The sequence below is a fragment of the Ooceraea biroi genome, chromosome 12 (assembly GCF_003672135.1).
Source record: "Ooceraea biroi isolate clonal line C1 chromosome 12, Obir_v5.4, whole genome shotgun sequence".
Classification (NCBI taxonomy): Eukaryota; Metazoa; Arthropoda; class Insecta; order Hymenoptera; family Formicidae; genus Ooceraea; species Ooceraea biroi.
The window spans coordinates 12,191,881-12,219,685 of record NC_039517.1 but is presented as its reverse complement, the minus strand read 5'-3'; the positions used below and the strand labels follow the sequence as shown (position 1 = coordinate 12,219,685).

At 37.2% G+C, this 27,805-nt stretch overlaps 1 protein-coding gene across 2 annotated transcripts in view; it reads right to left on the bottom strand.

Annotated features, from left to right (window-relative positions):
- LOC105275082 (lipase 3) overlaps window positions 1-27,805 on the bottom strand; it is a 214,935-nt gene that overhangs the window by 131,536 nt on the left and 55,594 nt on the right. For both annotated transcript variants that reach the window (XM_026974082.1, XM_026974081.1), the window contains exons 3-6: window positions 15,903-16,101; window positions 12,583-12,697; window positions 7,393-7,636; window positions 6,291-6,449 (exon numbers count right to left, since the gene is read on the bottom strand). In XM_026974082.1, coding sequence (XP_026829883.1) covers window positions 6,291-6,449; window positions 7,393-7,636; window positions 12,583-12,697; window positions 15,903-16,101 — 717 coding nt within the window. The remainder of the gene's footprint in view (window positions 1-6,290; window positions 6,450-7,392; window positions 7,637-12,582; window positions 12,698-15,902; window positions 16,102-27,805) is intronic.

The window sequence follows — 27,805 nt, the reverse complement described above, 5'->3', positions numbered from 1 at the left end:
CGAATTGAAGAACAAAATTTATTATATCAGGAAGAACTTTGTACTTTACAGAGTGATTTTTCTCTCAAATCGCGTCCAGAGAAAGGTGTAGAATTTTTTAAAATTTTGGACAGGTCGGTATATCCAAATTTAATAGACTTTGGTCTGCGCATTTTCTCTATGTTTGGGTCCACATACTTATGTGAATGCTCTTTTTCGAAAATGAAATACATAAAATCGGATAGACGTTCTTCTTTAAACGATGCAACATTATCCTTATTAATGCGAATCAATTCATCAAGCATCAATGTTGACATTGCATCACTCATTCACTCTCATAAAAAGTCAAAAAATCTAATTAATGTATTTTCTTCGTTAATCACTTTCTCAGCTTCTGAGAATTTTTCATTTTTTATCTTTAGTGGACTAGGCCTACTGGGGAAACCACTTAAGGGGGCATATACACCTAGGAGGCCGAAAATATGGTAATTTTCTGGAATTTTTTTCTGGGAAACTGTTGGAGTTATCGAATTGTGGTTTTTTTAGTTAAAAATATACACTTTGAAGAAGCTTCATGATTTTTTTTATTAGAAATTATTGCAAAATGTCGGAAATATGGCGTCGTGAAGAGGCAGTCCGGAAAAAATCATTCAAAACGGTACCAGATGTACCTTCGTCAAAAATCAACCGAAACAAAAAATTGACATAGAATATTAAAATATATAACAATAGTTTTGGCGTATCGTAGCCGATTTCAAAAATATCGATTTTTGACAAAATGGCGGGTGTTTAAATTTAACATAGCGATTCTTAAGACAAAAATCCGTTCGTTTTCTCACTCTCCCAAAAAACTATGAGTCCTAAAAAAAAACCCCCTACGATACGCGATAGATAATTATGTGTAGAATAACCCCTATAAATTTCAAACAAATCGGTTCAGTGGTTTTCGAGATATTTCTGGTACCAGTTTGAAAAATGTTGTTTCGAGAAAAACGCGTTTGAATATTCAACATATGTTTTTGTTAATAAAACATGAAATTTTGTTAACTTGCACAGAGTCGTCAATTCCAGGCCCATAATATAAGTCCTCTGTAGTAGATGCGATGCCAATATCGTCTAAATTTTGTTGTCGGCGACGTATTCGCGCTTCTTTCGTCTGTTCCTGCGCGCGTGCCTCGGCTTGCGCTATGCGGCGATCATCTTCGCGCGCAGCATATTGGTGTGCGTTCGGTCCGAGATGCCCATAATGCTCATTATTTGTAATATTGAAGTCATACCATTGTTGAATATGCAAGCAGCTATGTATGCAGTAATTTCTACTATAATAGCACCGCTGTGCATTGTTTTTGAGGCTATTTTCCAAATTATATTATTAAAACTTTCATTGCTGTTGCCTAAACAGGCTACAGCGAGACAATACAATACCGTTATATCGAAGAACACAAAAAACCTAGACACGAAACCGAAGGGACGGGCCGTGGTCCAACCACATCTCAGCGGCGCGCCACCAATGTACTGTCAAAGCAATAACTTCATTTTTTGGAATTTTGATATGAAATTTGCACAAGACATTCTCGAAATATTAAACATTATGAATATGTAAAAATCCAAAAATCGATTTTTTTGACCCTCCTAAGGTGTATATGCCCCCTTAAAAAAAAAACGCGTCAGCAATAGTACCTCATGGGTGACGTGGAAATCTATTGATATATCATATTTCCACGTAACTTAAAAATGAATATATTTTATTTTTTATAATTTTTTATATTTTATTTTTATTATTATTATATATATATGTATATACTATAGATTATATTAAATTAAATTATAACAATTAACATAACAAATTAATTGAATCAATCTATTATAATTTAATATAATAATAAAAGAATATATATATAAATTGTTTCTAATAATTTTAAATATATTAGAAAAATTATATTTTTAATAGAAAATTTTTATTTTTTGTAAAGTCTTTTTAATTTCAGAATTTACGTAATCAGGGTCCTCAGGAGTAATGTCCACTCATTTGCCGCTCCTAACGTTCGGCGGCCGCTGGCCCTCATCTGTTACGGGGCGCGCGTAAGGAGAGAAAAGTAGGCGTCGACTTCGAAAATCGCTCGGAATAGTTAGATCGTTCCGAGCACTGGTTTACATCATAAAACTGTATGTTAGCTCTACTATTTAGTTTTGCTTTACGTGCTCTACAAGTAGAGACACAAAGTCAAACTATGAAAATTCACGCTTTCTTGATATGACATATATTCGCCAAAAATACTGCAATAGAAAATTTTTAAATGTTACAAAACTTGGCGTTGCTGGTTTCAAATATAAATCTTTAATCCAATAACGCCAAGTTTTTTAACATTTAAAAAGTTTGTGCTGCAGTATTTTTTCTAAAAATGGAAATTATGCAACATCCTAATTAAAATCTTAATTTGGTAATTATATAGTTTAACGGGGCACCCTCGGATGACCTTGACCTTGACATATATTATAAAGGTCACCCTCCTGAGTGACCTTCAAAAGGTTTTAGCCGTCGCTCGTTTTTTATTAAAAAGTTGTAAACAAAAGAAGTGGATAAACCTGAAGAAAAGGAGGCATCTCCGATGACCTGGACCTTGACATATGTTATAACGGTCACATTCTCTCCTGAGTGACCTTCAAAAGGTTTTAGCCGGCGCTCGTGTTCATTAAAAAGTTATTAACAAAATTAATTTAGTGGTTTCGTATGAATTTTCCACCAAGTAACATGCAGAAGATTTCATCTGTTGCTCGTTGTTTAGTAAAAAGTTATTAACCAAAAAAGTATCACACAAAGTTTTAAGCCCGCTTCGCGGGCTGGGCGGGAGGGAGAGGCAGGGGCTTTGCCCTCCCCCCGCCGGAGCCAGTGTAACAAATTTCACACAGATTTTGATCACTTGGTACACGGCACGGATCCCGGCGGGGAGAGAGGCAAAGCGCCTCCCTCCCCGCCCTCCCGCGAAGCGGGCTGAAAACTGAGCGTATATGTTCGGGGCTCCAATTTCAGAAAATATAACCGGTAATTATACACATTGGATACCGCAAAAATAGTTTTCCTTCATTTTGACCCTGAAGATGACCTTGTCGCCAATTTTCATTATTATATTCGTAATTAGCGCGTTAAAATACAATAGTATACAACATTTCAGGGAAATCTGAGATATGGGCTTTTCGGAAGCTTATCCTTGCGTTTTTCTCGTGAAGTACTGCTTTTACAGTAATTGTGTATAGAACATACAAGTTTCGTTTTGAAGAGAAGAACAACTTTTATTTGAAACTTTTTCCACTAAAATGAATATTTACGAAGATAATGAAAGAAATATACAAAAAAGTTTTCCTTCATTCTGACCTTGAAGATGATCTTCGCACCAATTTTCATTGTCATATTTGTAATCAGCGCGTCAAAATACAATAGTATACAAAATTGCAGAACAATCGAAGGTATGGACTTTTCGGAAGTACAGCCAAAATTTTTAAATTGTGGTCCCCCCCGGGCCCCCCTTAAAGGCGGCAACCGCCCCAACATTCTTAAAAGAGTAGCCCCTCGAAACGATCAAATACGTGTTTCCCGATTTTTCGTAATTTTAAACCGTTTCAGCTTAACTTAAATTATAAAATATTATACTTTTGAACGCTGCAACTCACTGAAAAATTGTCCAATTGCAAAAAACAAAAAACCCTTGTATTCGTCTCATTGTCAGCTACAGGGTTGGGAAGTAACGCGTTACTTTTAACGCCGTTACCATTTTCGTTATTTTATTTCGGTAACGTTTTGGTAACGCCGTTACTTTTCTCTATATGTAACGAAAGAGTAACGATGTTAGTTTTTCTTTCGTAACGATAACGAAAGTGACAGTTACTTTATCGTTACTTTTTAATACATTTCTATGAACCGGTCCGACCAACTTCAAAATGCACAAGAGAGAATTCACTGGTAATTCTCTATTATAATTCTTAAGGCTCCTGAGTACTCACTATAACCATGTTGGATCGTGATGTCAGAACCGAGAAATGACACACTGAGAATTCGTGTGTGCCATTTACTAATAAAAAGATATTTAGATTACAAACCCTTCTCTTTAGCATACTTCTAAAAATGTCGGAAAATTAATTTTTCTGTTAACAGTCAATCAATAGCCATAAAATGACTGTGATATGAGATTTGGTCATGCGGAACGGCTGCGCATGTGCAAGACTATTTTCATATTACAGATATTTTATGACTGTTAACAGAAAAAGTTAGTTTTCGGATATTTTTAGAAGTATGCTAAAGGGATTTGGAGACTTTTGTAATCGAAATATCTTTTTATTAGAAAATGGCACGCAAGAATTCTCAGCATCTCATTTCTCGCTTTTGAGATCACGAACCAACATAGCTGTGGTGAATACTCTGGAGCTTTCCTTAATATTAAGGAAAAAGTAACGAAAAGTAACGATTTTTTATCGTTACTTTTAACTTAACGGTTCCGCGTTACTTTTTAAAATCGGTAACAAGTAACGGTAACGAGTTATTTTTTCCGGAAAGTAACGGTAACGGTAACGCGTTACTTTTAAAAAGTAACTTTCCCAACCCTGGTCAGCTACAACTTTTACTTAGAGAGAAAAATCAACTTCCATTTTAAAAAATGGCCGCCATGATGACATCTCTAAAGTGGCGCTATCTACAAATAAATTGATAATATCATCATCTTTCCCCCTTCAAGCCATAAAACTTTTGTCTGAAACATTTTTCTCTACAATGCTTTGTTTCCGAGATATAAGGGGTGGTAACTGACTTTGTGGACACCCTGTATATACAGGGTGTCCCAGACTTACCGAATCACCGGTTCAGGGTAGATTCCTGAAGTCATTCTGAGACGATAGTTCCTCTTGCAAAATGTCGAGGGTGGCGTAGTTTCGGCGCTACGAAGGGTTGTAATTATCCTATCCTTATGCAGAATTTCCCGCGTTCAGTGACGGTAGATCGAAAGGGCCCCGCGCATCGCGTACACTTCAATTTGATCTTAATTTTTCGCGGCTGTTCACTGCGTGTTTCTATTCACTGCACAATGTCCTACAAGCACTGTATCTGTTCCTGTAAGCACTGTTCACTGTTCAGGGTCAAATCCGAAGACCTTGCTGGCCAAATCGCTCCGCGTTCGATCCATTTATCCGCGTATGTCTCGTTAAACGCACTTCCACATATACGTGTACACCGAGATTTGCACGCGTTACCGTTCGACTTTCTGCGACATCGGCAGTATCGACGGGAAAAGGCAGACCGATCGCTTACTATGTTGCACGAAATCGCGATACACGAGGAACTGTCAAAACATACGTGAAGTGCAGCGAACTGTGAATAGTGCTTACAGGAACAGGATACAGTGCTTGCAGGACATTGTGCAGTGAATGGAAACACGCAGTGAACAACCGCAAAAAATTAAGATCAAATTGAAGTGTGCGCGATGCGCGGGGCCCCTTCGACCTACCGTCACTGAACGCGGGAAAATTCTGCACAAGGATAGGATAAATACAACCCTTCGTAGCGCCGAAACTACGCCACCCTCAACATTTTGCAAGAGGAACTATCGTCTCAGAATGACTTCAGGAATCTACCCTGAACCGGTGATTCGGTAAGTCTGGGACACCCTGTATACAGGCTGTTAAAAGAAAGTAGAAACCCCTGAATAACTCTGAAAATATGCAAGAAAACAAACGTTTCAAACAAAAGTTACAGGATTTCATCTGACACATTACGTAGTAATGCCAGTATGACCTTGAAAAGGTTTGTCAAGGTCACGTAAAGATCACATTGAAATGTTTAAATGGGAATTCCCATTTTTTATTGCATATTCTTCTAGCTTACCTCGAGAGCTTTCCAAAACAATAATGAAGTATTTTTTCATTCAATATTTTTGAAGTTATGAGGCTCAAAAGTTACAGTATCGGCGGCATTAGCATTACTCAAAGTGGACCGGCCAGTGAAGGCAAGACCCACGATTGATCTGGCCAGTGAAGGCAAGATCGGTGGTTGACCCGGCCAGTGAAGGCAAAATCGACTACTGATCCGGTCGGTTAAGGCAAGATTAACTACTGATCTTGCCTTAACCGGCCATGTCTCTTGATTTCTATGGAGCGGACGCGCCGCACGTGTGTCGCGTCGCTCGCGCGCGCACTTAGAGCGAAATACTACCGTGTCTCTTGACAATAAAAATATTTTTGCACATATTACATATTTTGTCACATTTATTTTTTATCTAAAATATCATTGTATGATATTAGTTTTATCGTTATACGATTAAACTTACAGTGTTAAGTTGTTTTGGATCAGAACCAGCAAGCAGAAAGGTAATTGCAATACAAATCACCTGAGTCACTGCTTTGTCATTACATAAAATTTTTCCTCCCGTAACAGTTATTAAAGATTGTGGAAAAATGTCATATACTTCATAGTTTTCCAGGAATTGCTGAAAATAAAGAAAAACGTTTAAAAAGTTGTTTAATAATGTTTTAATAATATGATACAATAATTATTTTTCATGACGGATTTTAAACTTTCTCGCGGAATGCGCCAGGCATGCTTAATTTTGTATTCATATTCTCTGAGCAATCTTCATAATCTTCGGGAATACGACTGCCGTAGTAAAGTGCCATTTGTGAAATATGCGCAAAATGGTATAATGAACATAAATGAAGTAGAGTATGATTTAGAGTGTTAGCGAAGAAATGTCCAATGAGTAAAGGATAGCTCTACAATTATATTCTACAAAGAATTCTCTATCGAAATACAGATAACTGTATAGACAGGGTGATTCAGAACAACCGCTTATCCTTAAAAAGTCACATTCCTAAGAATTCTAAGATGATTTTTTTCTTTTATAAACTTTTATACGTTTTTGCGCGAAATCCAGATTTTGATTTATAATAAAAAATAGTATAGGAACATAAATTTTATCTCTTAAATTCAATATAAATACCAATGGCTCTCTATAGAAATTCATTTGTATTTATATGCATCATGCTCACGCTCATGCCGTATGCATCTACTTAAATGCGACATCTACTTTGTTCAAAAAATCGTGTCACACCATTAAAACATTTATACCCATATTATATCAAGAAGTCAAAGAAATAGCTCGCATTTTCGATGTGTTTCTATTTTAAGATAGCGAAGAGTAATTAACGAGACAAAGAAAAGCATTAGCGTCTGTTCAAAATAAGATAAAGTAAATATTTATATTATATTTTGAATATTTATATTATCTTTTTTTCTGCTTGCACATAAGTGCTCCCTCTCTTTTTCCCTCCCTTCATTTCTCTTTCCCTCTCTCTGTTTTCTGGCGCGCGCGCGTTTGTAAAAGTGTGTGCATGTCACCACTAACTTAATCAAAAGTAAATTTTAATGTTTACCTTCAGTGGTGGAATAATGCTAATAATGTCATGAAATGTGGGAGATATTTTTATCCACAAAGCAACTGGAGCGAGACAAATAGCCAATCTTATCTTTGCATTGTATTCTGGTTTCGTTGACAAGAGAATGAAGAGTGAAGTAGTTCCCATTGAATAACCAATATAATTTAAACTTTCCTGCTGTGTATAATTGAGAACGTAATCAAGCATGGTTGGCAAATCCATTGTTCCCATTTCATGAAAACTGGAAAACAAAAAATTTTATAATTATTACAAATAATATAATTATATTATGTTATTATATAGGGGAGACTGGGGCGAAGTCGTCATTGTTTTTTCGGTGCCGATTTTTAACAACAAAATAAATAATTTTCGTGAAATGTGGTAAACCGTTGTAAAAAGTGAACTCATGGCTACAAAATTTATATAGGCATTTTTCATCTACATCGCTTTGGTCAACCGGTATAGAGTAAAAATGAAAAAGGTGCAAAAATTGAAATTTCAAAATTGCCGGGGCGGAGTCGTCACACCCCCGAGATGGAGTCGTCACTTCATTCTCGGACTGGATTTTAAATGAAAAAACAAAATTCGGATCATGAAGAATGATAGGATACATTTTATTAATTATTTTTTAACAGAAATATATAAATATTTAATCATCGGAATCCGACCACTGCTGTTTTCGATTTTCGCCCACTGCTGTGGTTCTAAAGTTCCGTGTATCACCATGACAAAACATGAAAGAAGTCGTGGGATCGAATTCGTTTCCGTACACTGCCGGCTGTGGCTGCGTTTCTAGCGTATCATATACTTTCAGCTATTTCTTATCTCGCTCCTTTGCCCTGGTGGCTTGGTGACGACTTTGCTCCGGACACAAATTTCAAGTTTGGTAGCTCATGAAATATTAGAAATCAACGAAAATGAAAAAAACTTTATCGGATTCGTGTTCAGCATACATACTCTTTAGAATCACCTTACCATGAGATTTGGAGAGAAAATAATATTTAAAATATTAAAACTTTTTGACGCGCAAAACATTGCACTTTTGACGTCCGAAAACATGTTTGTCGTAATGAAAATCACATTATGACACATAGCTTCACTAAACTCCGTTGGTCACGTGGGCACCATACATGGCGTTTATAATATTAATGGCGAGTTCACGCAACGTACAGATTTTGAGATAACTGTAGTGACGAATCCGCCCTGGTGACGACTTCGCCCCGGTCCTCCCTATATATATATATATATATACAGGGTATCCACAAAGTCAGTTACCAACCCTTATATTTTGGAAACGGTTCAAAATTACGAAAAATCGTGAAACACGTGTTCGATCGGTTGGAGGGGCTACTCTTTTAAGAATGTTGGGGCGGTTGCCCCCCTCAAGGGGGGCCCCATGAGAACCCAACTTTAAAATTTTTAATGAAACCCCCCATAAAGTATTATATCGTTTGAAAGGGTATAAAAAGGAAATTTTTGTTGCAAGGCAGAGGTTGATACGTTTATCCGTTCGGAAGTTATTTGAGGTCAAACTTCAAAAAAATCGTTACTCCTATTTGGAAAATCCTAAAAGAATGTTCGAGATATGAAAACTTTCGGTTTTTTAAGTCATTTCGACAAAAAACTTCAGATTTGATCTTGCGGTTTTCTTTCAAATAGGGGTTATACCGAAAATGATCCCCTGTGAGCACATTAAAAATGATTTGCAAAACTGAATACAAAACTGGAAAACTCGTCGCAATGGTGATATTTTAAAAGCTTAAAGTGTAAATGATATCACACAATACTGAAAACTGAACTGTTACTAATCATAGAATAATAATAATAGACTGTATAAAATCAATGATGTAAATTGTGTGTATCTAAACTGACGAAGTGAAAAATTGTATGCAACTAAATGCTAATAGTTCAGTTTACAGTATCGTGTAATATTATTTACACTTTACGCTTCTAAAATATCACCATTGCGACGTGTTTTCGTGCTTTGCATTTGTGCGGGAACCGCCCGTTGACTTGCGTTCACCAATGAGATTTGCCCAGCGCTGGGCGCGAGACACTATGCGTGCGATCCGAAGTGTAAGAGAAGAGCCCGGTTTTGGATGAAGAATGGATGCCTCGGGTCGAAGCAATGAATGTACTAATTGTTAAATAACAATTAACAGTGTATTTCGTATTTGCCGTGTCTTCGGTACAACTTTACTCCGTCCGCTCACTGACCGCGAGGAGTGTCGAAAGCCGCAGTGTAGCTGATTTAACAAAGGCTGAGCGAGAGATATGAAAATTTACTAATACTGAGTGCGAGAGACGATGTCGATCGAAACGCGCCTTGTCTTAGGCCCGATTTCACCAACAACGTAAAACGCGATTAATTGAAATTAAACTTCGATTACGTTTTTAACCCTCGATATTGGATTTCACCAAGAGAAACTAATCGAGTTTAGGAATAATCGACGTTTAAAAATTAACTGACCGATTTTGGTCGGTTAACGAATTTAAATCGCGATTACGACTGCAAACATCAAAATTCATCTGGAAACTCCCAACAGTATATCAAACCGACAAGAAATAATAATGCTAAGAGGATATGTATTAGTTTTTGAGAATAGTGATGATGAGGATGAATTTGTTGTTCGTCGACCAAGGTGGATACGAGACAGAGAAGATTATTTCCACAGACGACACAGATTTTGTGATGAGGTTACTAATAGTCTTGTTACTAATAGTTGACATCTTTCAGTAAGGCTTATTACTGAACAAATTGCTGACAAATTGTAAAAGGTTATTATGGTCTACTGTCAAATGGTCATTGCCATCTAGATCCACATATTTGCGATGTTGCCGGTGTTCTTTTGCACCTAAACTTCGATTTAATAAACTAGAATTAATTGTGCTACTGTGAAACCGGTGAAATCCGCTCGACCATAATCACGATTAGAATCTTCGCTTACACAGAACGAAGTTTAGCTAAACGCCGATTACAAGATAGTTGGTGAAATTGGGCCTTAGAATGCTGACTTTCGTTTCTTCTGATGAGGCGTTTGATCCAGGAACAAACATGTTGTCGCGCGGGGAACAAAGGCATCGGCTCTCTCACTTCCATATATGGTCAAAATCAGCGAGTATTGGAAGGTGTTTGCCAGCTCGGAAGCTTGACAACAAGCCTTCTTGTCGTCGTTATCAATCGTTTTCCGGTATGAAATTTCGAGCGTCCATCGCGAGATTTTGTCGAATTCTGAACAGCATTCAGTTTTGCAAATCATTTTAATGTGCTCATAAGGGATCATTTTCGGTATAACCCCGACTTGAAAGAAAACCCCAAGATCAAATCTGAATTTATTTATGGAAAGGACTTAAAAAAACGAAAATTTTCATATCTCGAACGTTCTTTTATGATTTTCCAAATAGGAGTAACGATTTTTTGACACTTGCTTTTTTTGAAGTTTGACCTCAACTAACTTCCGAACGGATCAACTTCTGCCTTGCGGCAAAAATTTTCTTCTTTTATGCCCTTTCAAACATTGTAATACTTTATGGTGTCATTAAAAATTTTGAAGTTGCGGTTCCCCTTGAGGGGGGCAACCGCCCCAACATTCTTAAAAGAGTATCCCCTCGAAACGATCGAACACGTGTTTCACTATTTTTCATAATTTTGAACTGTTTCCAAAATACAAGGGCTGGTAACTGACTTTGTGGATTAAGTATAGAATAACTTGTGAATTAAGTATAGAATAACTGTAACTATATTTGTAACACATATTTTATTGTAGGACGCGCAGGATATTGCGTGAAGAAGTGAGACCGTGCACCCTTTTCGAGCTATTACAAAGTATCCTCTTTATTCTTTGTAAGGGAATACAGCGCGTGGTTCTTGAGTGAGACCAAGACTAAGACATAAACTACCGAATACATAAAGATGGTGAAAAATAAAACAATAAAATACGTGGTTCCTTGACTACGCAACAGATGTCGCCAAGTCCGAATTGACTTCTCAACATTTATGTGTTTCGGCGAATTTTTGTTATGTAATTTAGATTGTAAGGAAAGTATTATAATCTTTTATTTATAATAGAAATATAAGATTATAAGGATGTAAATACTAAAGCAATTAACATATGTCGTGAGCTTAAGCTGCTCTATTAACAGACATATGGGGATTTTCAATAAAACTTTGCAGAACAGCGAGTTGTTTATTCTTATTACACTACGCATTACTTGCAGATATGGCTTGCCTGATCTAGAGCAATTTTTTACAATACCAGTTTCTTGAAAACGCTGTATTGTTTTCAAAACAGTGGATTTATTAATTGGACGATTCGGAAAAGTGTCGTTAAATAATCGAACTACTTCAGTGAACGATCATTCCTTATCACCCCATCCGCGCATCATGAGGATAGTGATTCTTTCACGCTCCGACAATTCGTTAGCCATTTTTAATCAAACGATTAATATTTAATTTATTAATTTTTGAACTAAAAAGACAAAAGTTCTCAGCAGAAGCGGAGAGTGCTCTGCTCTGGACACTATCACCCTATCTGAATGATTATGTGCGAGAAAATAACACTCTACACCCTGGTTTTTGCGTTTTATATCCCGTCGGAGTATCGATAAAGAGAACCAGGGGAGAGGAGGGGAAGGGGAAGGGAAATGGAGAAGGGTAGGGATGAAGGGAAGGGGTAAGGAAAGGGCAGGGGAGGAGAGGGCAATTGGATCATTGGAAGCTTTTATTGGACCCTCAGGAAGGGATTCAATTCCTCCTGATTATTACTTTTAGGTAATGCTGATGCCGGCGATACCGTAACTTTCAAGCTCCATAACTCGAAAAGTACTTTATGAAAAAAATACTTTATTATAGTATTTTGGAAAGCTCTCGCACTAAGCTACAAGAATATGCAATAAAAAATGGAGGTTCTCATTTAAGAAATTGAAGATGACCTTCATTGTATACATATACGCGCGAATACACGATAGAAAGTATCGCATAACAAAACAGTTTACTGTGTGTAAAGAGTACTGTACTCTTCTGTACTGTATAGTCTCAGAAACTGTTTATAATATTTTTATACAATATTAATTTTGTGTAATAATATTTTACATACTAATATTTTATATAAACTAGTACTAAAAATAAGTAAAATAATATTTTATATAAATAATAATAACATTTACATTTATAATAATAAACTTTACCTGAACTGCCAATATTTATGATCGTATACTGTCATATTCTTATGTGATCTGCAATACGTATTTCCTCTAAAATTCCCAAACCATACGTCATATCCTTGATCGGCCAACAAAAAGGCTATAATATAAGATACATCATAATATAAGGTATATCATAAAATAGTAACAATGCAATGCAAATTCATACTGTGTGTAAATTAATTTGGTACATTTAAAATGCTTTTGCATTTAGTGCTTTAAAATATCGGTAATTATATAGTTTAACGGAGCACCCTCGGATGACCTTGACCTTGACATATATTATAAAGGTCACCCTCCTGAGTGACCTTCAAAAGGTTTTAGCTGTCGCTCATTGTTTATTAAAAAGTTATAAACAAAATAAATTCAGTGATTTCGTGTGGATCTTCGACTTTTCACACGAAGCAAGGACTTGAAGTTGACATATATTATACAGATCGCCTCACCAAGTAACATGTAGAAGGTTTCATCTGTTGCTCGTTGTTTATTAAAAAGTTATTAACCAAAAAAGTATCACGCATAGTTTTCAGCCTGCTTCGCAGGGGCGGGGGGGAGGGGCTTTGCCGCCGACGTATCCCGCCGGGATACGTGTCTGAACGTCTTCTATTATAGTATAAAACAATCGTGTATCACACTGAAATTTGTTACACTGGCCACGGCGGGGAGGAGGGGCTTTGCCCCTCCCCCCCCCCCCCCTGCGAAGCGGGCTGAAAACTATGCGTGATACTTTTTTGGTTAATAACTTTTTAATAAACAACGAGCAACAGATGAAACCTTCTGCATGTTACTTGGTGGAAAATCCATACGAAACCACTAAATTTATTTTGTTAATAATTTTTTAATGAACACGAGTGCCGGTTAAAACCTTTTGAAGGTCACTCAGGAGAGTGACCGTTATAACATATGTCAAGGTCAAGGTCATCGGAGATGCCTCCTTTTCTTCAGGTTTACCCACTTCTTTTGTTTACAACTTTTTAATAAACAACGAGCGACGGCTAAAACCTTTTGAAGGTCACTCAGGAGGGTGACCTTTATAATATATGTCAAGGCCCAGGTCATCCGAGGGTACTCCGTTAAACTATATAATTACCAAAATATCATCTTAAAATTAAATATTTTTCCTTTTGCGGTTTGCAAGTGTAGAGTTATATGTTTTCAAAACCATATATCTTGGCGAAGCAAACGACATAACAAAACGATCTCAAATTAATAGTGAATATAATGTAAGATATGGAAAGATAGTAGAGACCGTCAGGTCGCGTAGAGGATCAGAAAGAAAACAATGCGATGACAACAGTAGGAGCATTGGCCATACACGCTAAGACTAGGCGTGAGGAATTCCGATAGAGTCGAGTTCAAGACCAAGGCAACCTCCAAATTATTTTTCGCTTACAATAACGCCCGAAAGCAGCATTTGGAGCATTGTATTCCTTTCGCACATTAATTAAAAAACAGTGTTACTCCAGCCGCGGAAAGAATTTGAGTTGCTTTGACTACAGGTGCTGTAACTTATAAAATATGCAAAAAATGTTATCAAAGATTTCAAAGTAAAAATTTTGATCTCTCAGAACAAGAATGTCCCGCTAATCAAAAAAGTTTGCGAACGAGAAACTGAAGCCGCTGTTCAATAAAAACTGTGCTCAAACTCAACAAAACCTTACAATAACTTGAAGTTATTACTCAATGTACATCTATTCACTTATATAAGCTGAGAAAAGTTCAAAAGCAAGATCAATGAATCAAGAGTAGTGTCTCGTGCCAAGTGTACGAGCAGCGAGACTGACCTTGCATCTTTACGCGAAACGACGATTTCAGAGACCCTTAGATTATCGAATCTTAATAACCGCTGAACGGATCAAGTTCAGAGTAGGCTTAATGGATAGCTTGGGTTTGAATTATATAATAAAAGTGTTTTCATTTTTCGTGTACGTGCCCTGCGAGTAGATATTGCGATGCAAAGTCTGATTTGGCAAATTTACATTTAATAAACATTATCATCATCAACATCGTTTATACAGTTCGTTTTTTTATTAATAGATAGTAGCAGCGCCGGTCTCTCGCATTTACACTGTCTTTTATTAATAATTATGCTATATTTCACTTTTCTCTTTATGTAACGTCCTTATCAGTCAATATCTTTTTTTCCAATAAATTATAATATACAGGGTGTCCTATTTTAATTATAATATGCAGAGTGTCCTATTTTAATTGACTACCACCAAAAACCTTTATTTGTGATTCTAGAGAAATGTGAAATAATACAATTTATTCATTCCGATGAATGAAATGTAAAAATAAAATCTATTAGGCTATATTAATTTTCTTTTCTCTTTTTCCTTATCAGTCAACACCTTCTTCTTTCAATAAATTGTAATATACAGGATATCCTATTGTGGCGATTGCATCGCCGCAGACCCAGAAATTAAAAAGACGCGACACAACGTATACACGATACACATATACATGCACATATACATACGCGTACAGAGTCAACAACAGAAGAAGGTAGATAACACGCGAGACGGAAAGCGAGAAAACAATACCAGAGAAAGCCGTTACAGACAACCGTCGTAATTAATTAAAATCAATTTAAGGTTGTATTTTTGCTATACGGGTTGTGCCGATGCGCATACATATGTCATATTAAAAATTGCGAGTCAAAGTTTAGGGTCGGTTAAGCGTTTAACCCGCGGAAAGGATAGGAAAGCGAAAGGATGTCTCTCGGGAAGATTTTGAAGTCTTCGAGAGATTTCCAGGAGGACACAGAAGTCGAGGCTGGCGAGCAAACAAGCAGATTATTCGACTGGTAGCTTTCAACGTGTGCGGACGTGTACGACGGGTGTATTCAGAATTCGGATTTGTAATAAAAACCGGGCTGAGCTCTTAACGCAAAATTAACGTTTCTTTCTCTGTGTTACACCCGCACATATTATCCTCCTGATACACTAAGAACCAGATAACTAAACTATTTTAATTATAATATATAGGGTATCCCATTTTATCTTATTATTATTATTATTATTATTATTATTATTATTGTGTGTGTGTGTGTGTGTGTGTGTGTGTGTCTAACGCATAGTTACTCGTTTTCATAATAACTGTACAATGTACAGTACATAGCTATTAGTTATCACACAATAATCATTCTGCCATTATTCTGTCATTGTATATTGACAAAATACTTATTTGTTTCCTTAAATTTTCAAGATTTTACATCTAGCTTTGAATTTAGAATTTGCATCATAACATGTTGAATATTATCATTATAATACTGTAATTATCACATATTGTAAGGAAAAACATACCAAGATCTTTACCAGGTCCAAATAGCACCCAGCTATCAGATGAGGCCAGAATGCCGTGTTGAATAAATGCAACTTTTTTTATCCCTTTGTTATTCAACAATGGACTTCCAGGTATTCTATGTATTACCAAATTGTAACCATCAGCCGTTGTAACATAGTGTTCCTCGGCAGGATAACCATATTGCTCTACTAGACCGAGCTAAAAAAAAGAAATAACATATTAAGTGCAGCAATTACTTTGGTATTTCCTTCAAAAAATTTGAAACTTTATTAAAAAAAAAAATAAACATGAGAGAATCTTCGCAATATTCGGCGTTATTTTCTAATCCTTTTCTCTATCTATTGAATACCTGACAAATCTTGTTTCGGAAAAAAGATCGCGGCTTTGAATCAATGAAATTGTCAAAGCATTTTGGGACCTCTTCCACGCTGTTATCAACTAGATGATATTGGAATAGATGGTAATTCGAAAGGATTAGATCTGATGAATGAGGAATAACCTCCTAGTCTAACGAATAAATAATTCCTTTTGTTCCTTTTGCGACGTGCAACCGAGTGTTATCATGTTGCAGATGACTAGTGTCCCTAGAATACAGAGTCATTCGGGCCTGATTCTCTTAAAATGGCATATGTGTATTGTGGGTGAAAGTGAGCAGCAGAAGGAAGTTTTCTTAATGTTTCGCAGTTTTTGACTGTAGAAGATATAAAAGAAGGTAAGAAGTAACATAGCAAGATATTTGATTATTGTAATAAACAAAATATGAAAGAAACATAATATAACTCTTTAAGAATACACAATATACATTAGCTATTCGCTCTCTAAGCTTATAAAATAATGTCAACACGTTCATAACATGAATTGTTATTAAAGTATTATTGAAATAAACTTTAATTACAGGATACGCATGATGCCTTCTTGCTGCGTACGAGTGTTCCAATTCTTCAAAAAAGGTTATATGATGCATCGCAGGTAAAAGGTTATACGAAAATACATATCATATTGTAAAACTACTGTATGTAATGTTTTGCATTTCTATTTGAATAAAATGAAAAACATAATATGTACATGTATAAAAGAGTGCCATAACTTATCTGTTAAAATAATGAAGCATTTTATTATATATAGAATACGCATATCTTGCAAACGAAGAACATTAGAAAATCAACAATGTAATAGTAAAACAATGACAATATATTACACTATTAAGTAGTATTTTTATTTATGATTTGTTATAATTATTTTATAATTTATTTATTAATGATATTTATAATACAATAAAAACTTCTTCGCCAGAAATTTAGTAATACAATTCTTCTTTATTGACCAAGCTGGCACAAAGGGCTGACAACACACAACGTTTCGACCGTCGTTTTCGGTCCTTATCATGTGTGGAAAACGTAACGCAAACAATCACCTTCTAAAATTACAATAAAAAATCAAAATCTAGCTACAATTACAATTAATATACACTTAAAAATTATTAGCAAACTACGAAAAAATAACTAAAGAAGTCTTACTGGTAGAAGGCAATTATATAATCAAAAATAAGTCAAAGATTCTCAATGTCTCGACAACGACTGAAGGAAATCATCACCCGTACCAACAGGTCTCATGTTATTGTACAGGTCCATGAACTGCACCAGAAGCACAAACACTAGCTACTAGTCAAAATATTATCATAGAGGCACGGTAAATTCTCTGTATCCTTCTGAGAATTTATAGAATTAACATCTCTCTTAATAAATACCATTTCGGCAATTTCTCTCTTTTTTGTATGACTCTCTTGATGCAATACCCGGACATTCGACCAATCAAAATCATGCTCACCACTGAGTCTATGTCTGCTCACAACTGAGAGATTGTCGTCTCTCTTGTTAATATCGATAACATGCTCTTTGATACGTGTTACTAAATGACGTTTAGTCTGTCCAATATAGCAAGAATCACAATTGACACAATCAATTTTGTACACAACACCTTTCTTCTTTTCATTACTCATCATATCTTTTCCTCTCTTGATCATGCAGTCCAATTTATTTGCAATGGTAAAAATAACATTGAATCCAACCCCTTTCATACTTTTCATAAGAGTCTCACTAACATTCTTAACATACGGAATCTTAATGTAATTCTTATTATTGTCACGATTACTCGCACGAGCTTTATTGTCGTTATTAGAATCTGATTCTCTTAATCTAATCTCTCTAATTCTTATCTTTATATGTTTATCAATAAAATGAGGTGGATAACCGTTATCAATTAAAATACCCCTAACCAATGCAATATTGGACTCATAAAACTTTACATCAGATAAAATCAAAGCTCTGTCCACCAAGCTCTTCACAATACCAATTTTATGTTTCACGCAATGATTGGACAAAAAATTGACATAACGTCCAGAAAACGTAGGTTTTTGATACCAATTAGTTATTAACACATTATCGTCCCTAATAACAGTAGCATCTAAAAAGCTCAACATATTATTATTTTCGATTTCGTACGTAAATCTCAATCTCGGATGATAGCCATTAAAAACATTCAACATATCATGTAATCTATTCCTCGGTAAAATTGTGAACACATCATCAACATATCTATAAAAGACTGGAACAGTAAAATCCAACAAGCCGAGACAATGTACCTCAAGGTCCTCCATTACCATATCAGCTAAGATGGGAGATAGCGGAGAACCCATCGGGCTGCCAAATATCTGATCATAAAATTGACCATTAAAACTAAAACTAGTGGATCCCAATATCAAATCAACCGCATATTTAATTGATCCAAGCTGAATTTACAGTTAACGCTAATAAACTGCCATCTTTTCTCCATCGCTGCCATAACCAGTTCTTTAGGTACGTTCGTGAACAACGATACTACATCTAATGAAACTAAAATACTATCAGAGTTAATCTCTTTACCACTAATCTGTTTAACAAATGTCCAGCCATCCAATATTATATTTATAATAAATGAAACTCTAAAATAATCTTGTCTTCCAATATTTCTCCTTAACTCTTTTTAAACATATATTCCCACAATATTCTGATTTGTTCCGCCATTGTGAAGGAACGCGGATCTAAACCAATGAAAAGAGGTCTACGAATGGCCAGACTCTGTATTCTAAGGACACTACAGATAATTTGTCGCATTCAATGATCAATAACCGATCTTTTCTCTTTTATTTCGAAGTTAATGAATATATTATTGTTGGTATAATTGATATGTAATTGGTATATGTTGCATTAATTGTTTGACCAGATGCAGCAAGTCATAATATATGATGCCTTTCATATCCCATCAAATAGACAATAAAACTTTTCAGTCTCTTTTCATTTTGAGTCTGACAAGGGGAGGGCGCGGTCTTTTGGTCACGGATTTTAAAATAGTTTTTATGATGTATATTACTCTAGCAGAAGAGTACTTGAGCAAAGCGATAGGATGCTGTATTGAGTTGTTTCCGAGAAAACACAATGTAAAAAATACTGTGTTTTATATACCGGGTTCGTAAGACTGGATTAGCGAGAAGCCGGCGATTAGCGAGGACACCTAAGCTTCTAGTTATCACGCTGCCGACCCCGTAACGCACGTAAAGTTTTTTTCATTTTTGTATGCAACCTGGTTGAACATGTTTATTTGTGTAAAATAACGTTAAATTAACAAAAAATTATATGTTTTCTTTAAAATTAACGCTTTTGAAGGACAACTGTTTTAATTAGTTTTAAATTATATTTAATCATGAAACTGGACACAATTTTTATTGAACGAACGTACAGTTATTATTGTAAACACTGTACCCGATATAAAATAAAATAAATGAAATTATTTGCCATTATTTGAAAATAATTATATTATAATAAAAAATAAATATTTCATTTATCACAATTTTTTAAATGATCTTTCTGTGAGATCCACATGGAGTTCCCGACTGGTCGAAGGTCTTGCACCATCTTCTATTTTTTTTATATCACGGAAATACGTGGATTTCGTTAATTACAGTGACTTCACAAACTATACACTCCACATAATCTATACCGTTGCTAGCTCACGTGAAATTGATGGATTGCCGACTTTATACAAATTCGATTAGACTCCAGCCCAAATTTCTTTTTGTTTGTGTAGGAACACAAAAAAGTCACAGAGAGAGAACAGAAACCATTAGCACTTCCCTATACAACTAGGTATATAAATATTCCAATCAGAGCAGTGTTCGAAATCGAGTGAAAAACTATGCACTCAATAAAATTGGAGTAAACGAAATATTTATTTACATCGTTTTTTTCTTGGAAACAACTCAATCCTATCACTTGCTATCGCTTTGTCCAAGTACCCTTCTGCTACAGTACTATACATCATAAAAACCATTTTAAAATACATCCAAAGATCGCACCTTCCCCTTGTGAGCTGAATTTTCATTCAACAATTGCTGAAGATCCTCGTCTTCAAATACGATAAGACAGAAATCATCATTCCTATCGAGTAGAAGTCGACCGTGTGTGCACACATACGTATTCGAATATTATTACATTATATCTATATGATATCAAATGCGAAAGATTGAACATGAGAAGGTGCTGAACGCGGCGCCGGATAGCCGAAAGAAACAGGCAACATAAAGGAGGGTAATAAATTACCCTTCTGGACACTGGCGACACGCGCTTTGAAGGGTCTAGCGGCGCCGTTGTAATCGACACCGCGGATTTCGCGGTGTTTCGGATCTGGCGACAAAGGAACTCTTCACGCCCATCACTCGGTTCGCCGCCCAATCAGGATCGGAAACGGTCTGAGAGCGCGAGCAGTGTTCGGGATCACTCACTCTTGTCACGACGAGCGAGTAGAACAGATCGTGTCGAAACTATAGCGCGGCAATACGTTCTGTAGAAGTAAATCAGCCGATCTATGCGAATATCTTTGTACGAAGGAGTTCCTTTTCGTTCACGAGTATCCGAGTCGGCTCAGAGGTTCACCATCTCCTAGGCGTCGCCGACGCGAGTGTCCGGTACGAACGGTCGGCTCAGGGGCTGAGGCCTCCCAGGCGTCGCCGACCCACGGATCATCGCGGGTGCGCGGACCGATCGGCTCAGGGGCCAAGTCTCCCCAGGCGTCGCCGATCCGCCGTGTGTCTTTCGTGTACCGAGTGTCAAATAAACATTTTTTCATACGAAACCACGGTGTCCATTTTAATCGGTGAACATCGACGAAACAATTCCGAAACATTTGTTATCACTTTTTAAAGATTTTATGGTAATTATTTAGTTTAACGGAGCAACCTCGGATGACCTTAACCTTGACATATATTATAGAGGTCACCCTCCTGAGTGACCTTCAAAAGGTTTCAGCCGTCGCTCATTGTTTATTAAAAAGTTATTAACAAAAGAAGTTTAATTTTACACGAATTTTCAGCTGTCCACGCAAAGCAAGGACTTGAGTTTGACATATATTACAAAAGTCACCTTCCCGAATAACCCGCACTAGGTTTCACCCGTCGCTCGTTGTTTGTTAAAAAGTTATTAACAAAAAAGTTTAATGAATAGAGCATAATTTTACGATATTATATATGTTTACGAAGGGTATATTTGATGGAATTTTACCTTTAAATCAGAAATAGATTTGGGTTAGGTTATATTTTCCGAAACTGAAGCCCCGGACACATACGCTCGTTTTCAGCCCGCTTCGCGGGAGGGCGGGGGGGGGGAGGAGCAATGCCCCTTCCCCCGCCGGAGCCGATGTTACAGATTTCACTGTTACAGAGTTTGATCACCTGGTACACGGCACGGATCCTGGCGGGGGGGAGGGGCGAAATCCTTCCCCCCGTCCTCCCGCGAAGCGGGCTGAAAAACGAGCGTATATGTGTCCAAGGCTCCAGTTTCGGAAAATATAACCTAACCTAATCTAACCAGGTTAGGTCAGGTTAAATTACTCTCCTTCCTTCGTTCATATTCGTCGTTTATGTCTTTCAATATTCAAAATAACTACTATATTTTCGAAACTTCTTTTGTTAATAACTTTGTAATAAACAATGAGCGACGGCTAAAACCTTCTGAAGGTCACTCAGGAGGGTGACCGTGACAACATATGTCAAGGTCAAGGTCATTCGAGGGTGCTCCGTTAATCTAAATAATTACCCCGAAATTCGATTTACTTTTGTCGCAGGTTTATTATACGCAGGGATCACGATACGGGAGCAGGTAGATCGTATCAGAATGACGATAGTCTATGTACGTTTATTCAGAGTATCGAGAAGCGACTAACACCCGATCGCTCACACGTTACCCAAATCCCCTCTATATGCCTTACATTACGTTGTGTTTACAAATGTGTGTGTAGGAACTGTGTGAGTATGACCGCGAGTGTGTCAGCCGCGAAAAAGGGTACCACATATACATACATATATAAGTATCGCTCTGACAATTTTTCGACATAGTCTCTTTTTAGTTCGATACACTTTGCCCAACAGTTTTGCAACTTCTTTAAGCCTTCCAAAAAATACGATTTCTCAAACTCTGCAAAAATCTCTGTTCCAGTGATGACCTTCTCGTTCGATATGAATCTTTTTCCGAGCCATTTCTTCATGTTTTGAAAGAGAAAGAAGTCACAATCCAAATCTGAATAGGATAGATGAGGGTAGTTCGTAGCGCAATTCGACAATTTTGGCTATGGCAATTGCAAACGTGTGAGCTGGTGCATTGTCGTGGTGAAAGAGAATTTTTTCTTCGTTAAATGGGACCACTTTTCCAACAATTTCGTGAAATCGATCCAATAAAGAGGCATAATACTGCTCTGTGATCGTTTTTTCTTTTTCCAGGTAGTCGATAAAGATTATGCCATGTGACTTTCAGAAAATTGGTTCCATGACCTTTTCGACTGATGGAACCGTTTTTGTCTCCTTCGGAGCACATTCGTCAGAAGATATCTATTGTTTTAACTACTCTTTCATTTCTAGAGTGTAGTGATGGATCTATATTTCATCACCTGTTACATATCGTCGCAAAAACTCACTTGTCCAAACACTGCTTCAAAATGGTTGCGCGATTCCGTTTTTGATCAACTGTAAGCAAATGCGGCACCTATTTTGCCGATAGCTTTCTTATGCTCAAATGTTCATTCAGGATATGAAAAACACGTTCGTCTGAGATGTTTACCATCTTAGCTATCTCGCGTATCTTTACTCGACGGTCGTTCAACACAATATCATGAATTTTTTCAGTTGTGTAACCTCATTCGAACGTTCCGGGCACTCAGCATCATTCGTGCTTGTACGACTACAACGAAATTCAGTGACCACTTGTGAACCATTTTATGCAAAGTCCCCATAACACTTTTTTAGCTTTTCTTCAGTTTCCTTAAGGCGATCCTGGAGTGGCTAAGAAACTTACACATATACCCAAAAATTCATTTATACTAATCTTTTTATTGATTGCATAGAATGAAAAATCCTTTCACACGAGTAAAGTACGCAGAAAAATGACGAGGGCGAAAGTCAACTTTGTACGAAAAACGGAAAAAAGTAAAAACAGCACTTTGTCTTGGCATGTAGAGCTGTCACCTGACAACAATATTGACTGAATACAAAAAATCTAGAATTTATACAGGGTGTTTAAAAAAAGGTCAGATATTTTATCCACTTGTAATACTCATGAAAAGAAGCAAAAAAGTCTTAGGCAACATAGGTCCGCAAATCAACTGTTTCAGAGCTAGAGTTGATTTTGTATCTTTTTAGATTTTTATTTGTTTTATTTTTGTATTTTTGTTTTAATTTTAATTTTTTTGTATTTTTTGTTTGTCAAATGGCATTATTATTAAAAAACAAACAGTAAACGCGCTAATAGCTAAATAATACAAGATGTTTCAACGAAAAATACTTAAAGAAGATGTCCTACATGTCCACCTTCCATTTGTACACAAGCTTCACATCGTCGCAGAAAGGAAGCTCTTATTCTTTCGAATATCCCTGGAATTTGGCGAATAGCCTGGCAGACATCTATTCGGTGCCGCAAGTCGTCAACGTTATTAATGGGTCTTGAATACACTAGCGATTTTAAATATCCCCAAATGCAAAAGTCCAATGGGTTAAAATCAAAGGATCTGGGTGGCCATGGCACTGGACCCCCTCGTCCTATCCAGTTATTATTGTAAGTTTCATTTAGGAAATTTCTAACGTTAACTGCGAAATGCGGAGGAGCCCCATCGTGCATATACCAAAGGTTAACTCTATCATTTAGGGGGACATCTTTCAATAGTGGAGGTAGAGTGTTATTTAAGAAGTCAAGATAAACTGCACCAGTTAAACGATTTGGACAAAACACTGGTCCAATTAAACGGTCCCTCAAAATACCCACCCAAACGTTCAAAGAAATTCGATGCTGATGTCTGGACTCGACAACGACATGAGAGTTTTCATCAGCCCAAACATGATTGTTGTGGAAATTAATGATCCCGTTGTTTGTAAAAATAGCTTCATCTGTAAATAAAATATTAGCAGCAAAGTCTGGATTTTCTTTAACTTTTCTTAGTACGAATATGCAGAACGCTAGTCTGGAATCATAATCGGAGGCTATAAGAGCTTGCACCCGCTGAATATGGAAAGGATACAGCTGCTGTTCACGTAAAATCCTCCAGACTAAGGAAGCATTCATATTTAGTTCCGTAGTTATTATTCTGGTGCTGATATTCGGATTTTCTTCTACTCTTCTTAAAACTTCAAGTTCTGCTTCAAGAGTAGACACTGACCTGGGCCGTCCAGCATCATGTTTACTTACACTAAATAAACCATTTTCGACTAAACGTAAATGCAATTTGGAGAATAACTTATCAGATGGAAGTGCACGATTCGGAAATGCTTCAGCATACAGACGCCGTGCTTCATAAGTGTTACCATTGGCACGACCGTACATGAAATGCATATCTGCCATTTCTGCATTGGTATAGAGCGGCATTTTCTTTTATTTGCAAATACTTTTAAGCGAAAACAGTAGGAAACTGATACAGCACTGTAGCGAGATTAATGATACTTACAGGAAATAAAGGGCAACAAAAAGCAACGACTTAAATTTTATTTTATTTTTTCATGAAAAACACGATGGCGCGGCCGTTCATTCACGACGTAAAGTGCGTGGAATCGAAATCAATGACACGATTAGATACAACTGATAAATGACTCTTGCACACATTGAACTGCACAAGACGTTCCTATACTCCGTCCAGCGAGAGAACGTTATCCGTCTGCGCATAGACGAGCGAAGTGGGAATAGCGTGGCGTAGTGGTGGCGTGTATAATAGCATTAACGCGCTTGTATCGCAGCGTAGTGGGGGGTCTTTAGAGAGGAAATCTGCGCGGAACGGTCGCGTTTTCGTCTGGTCCGATAACGTTCTCTAATCATCAATAAATATTAAAACAAAAATACAAAAATAAAAATCCAAAAAGATACAAAATCAACTCTAGCTCTGAAACAGTTGATTTGCGGACCTATGTTGCCTAAGACTTTTTTGCTTCTTTTCATGAGTACTACACGTGGATAAAATATCCGACCTTTTTTTTAAACACCCTGTATATGCCAAATAAGATTGTCGCCCTCGAGGGATAACATTAAAGACTAATATTATGTAATTGGAACTAAGATTATAAGACTAGAAAAAAAGATTGCTTTAATTAAAATTTTATAAATGTAAATACAGATGGAGATAATAAAAAAGAGCAGTAATTCGTGCAAAAGTAGGTGCCGGATCTTACGGGAGATGGCGCCACAATCTGCTAGCACGACAGACATTATCTTCGTCTGTTCATGTGTGTGAAAGTATTAATACATACATGTCGCCACACATATGTGTCTATTTTTCACTTGATCGCATGCTCGCTCGATTGCTCGTTTTGGCTTCTTCGCGCCTCGCCAGGATCGGATTACGATTTTTAGAGGCCCGAATTATGAATTGTTCCAATTCGTAAATCAATTGTTCTTCCAAATCTTGAGAGTAAACCTCTACAAGAGTTGTGGTGCTTACTTACATTTCATCGCTCGCTCTTTCTGTCTCTCATTCACTCACGCATATATTTTTATTTTATATTGTATTGTACTTTATTCATCCCTTCGGGGTTTAAAGGTGCTTTTCGAGAGAGCGTTCCCCAACCCTGTACATTTCTTTCCTAATAACTAACCGTTCTCTTATCGAGGGCGTGTGTCTTGCGACACTCGCCCTCCCTTTACCCACACACACACCGCTCGTTTGGACTTCCGTTTCCTTGGCTTGTTTCTTCATTCTTTTCATTTCTCCCCTATTACTTTCCCCTGCAGAATCTTACCTCTCTTTCTCTCTCTCACTCTCTCTCTCTCTTCCTCCCCCCTTCCATTCCTATATTTCCTTCACTTCCCACTTCTCTCTCCCTTTCTATCTCTCTCATCCATTCCTCCCCTTCCCTCTCCTCTCCTAATATTCTCCTTACTTTCTCCTGCCAACTCTTCTTACTACCCTTCTCCCATCTCCTGCATCCCTCCCATACATGCTCCCATGTTTCCTCTTCTCTCCCACACAATCTACACCTCTTTTCCTCCTCTTCTCTCCAATACTGCCCCCCTCTCACCTCATTCCCCAACCTCCATCTCGCCACCCTTTTCCATCTGTTTTCCTCCCACCCTTTCTTCATATATCTTGGTATCCCTTCCCCTTTTATATACTTATACCATACATTATGCTTCGATTCTTTTATCTTCTGCCATCTCTCTCTTCTTCCTATTTCCTCTCCCTCTCTCATCAGTTCCTTCACCAATGTCTCCCCCTCTTCCCTCTTTTTCCTTATTTCCAATGCATCCCATCCCCTTTTCTTGAAAAATTCTTCTCTTCCTCTTTCCCAATTCGATATTCCCTCCCCTCTCTCTGCTCTCTTTCTTATCTCCTCCCAGCATCTTCTCGCTATCTCACTTCCTTTTCCTTCCTCCATTCTTCTTTTCCACCCCCATGCTCTTAATCCTGCTCTCTCCCTTAATTTTTCTCTCTTCATTTCCTCCCTTACCATGTATCCCGGCGTCCTTCCATTTACCCCTAACATCCATCTTAGACCTTTCCTGACTTCTCTCCACCTCCTCTCTCTCTTCCTATCCCGATACCTCTACTCCATACCCTATCACCGTCCATACCAAACTATCGTACAGCCATATCCTTTTCCCCCATTCCCTCTCAAATCTTCTCTTACCTATCCCCCATACTTGCCCCATCACTGCCATCCCTGCCCTAACCCTTTCTTTTACATGCCTCTCCTGCCCTCCATTCTTTTGCATTATATATCCTAAATATTTGTATTCCTTCACCTCTTCCAATTCCTTTCCTTTTCATCTCCATTTCATCTTCCTTTCTCTACCCCCTCCCTTCCTGAATCTCATAACCTTCGTTTTTCCTATGTTCACTTCCACCCCTTTCTTATCTATATCCCTTTCTAACCTCGCTATCATTGCCTTCATTCCTTCTTCATCCTCTGATAATACTACTACGTCATCTGCGTATGCCAACGAGTATACTTTCTCTCCTTCCACTTTCACTCCCCCCATCTTCCTCCCTTTAATTCCTGCTCCATATCCGCCATCATCAAATTGAACATCCCCGGACTCAAAAGGCATCCTTGTCTCACCCCTCTTCCTGTCTAAAACCTCCCCCCTAACTCCTCTCCCACTTTTACCCTACTTCTTGTCTCCACCAAAACTTCCTCACATCTATCTACCAGTCCCTCTCTCACCCCTCTTTCCCTCATTGCCTTTATCAGTACTCCCCTGTCCACTGAATCAAATGCCGCTCTTAAGTCCAGAAATAATGCTACTAATTTTCCTCCTTTCGTATTTATCTGCCTATTTATCATGTAATTCAAAGCATACACGTTATCCATCGCTCCCAATCCTTTCCTGAATCCCGTCTGATT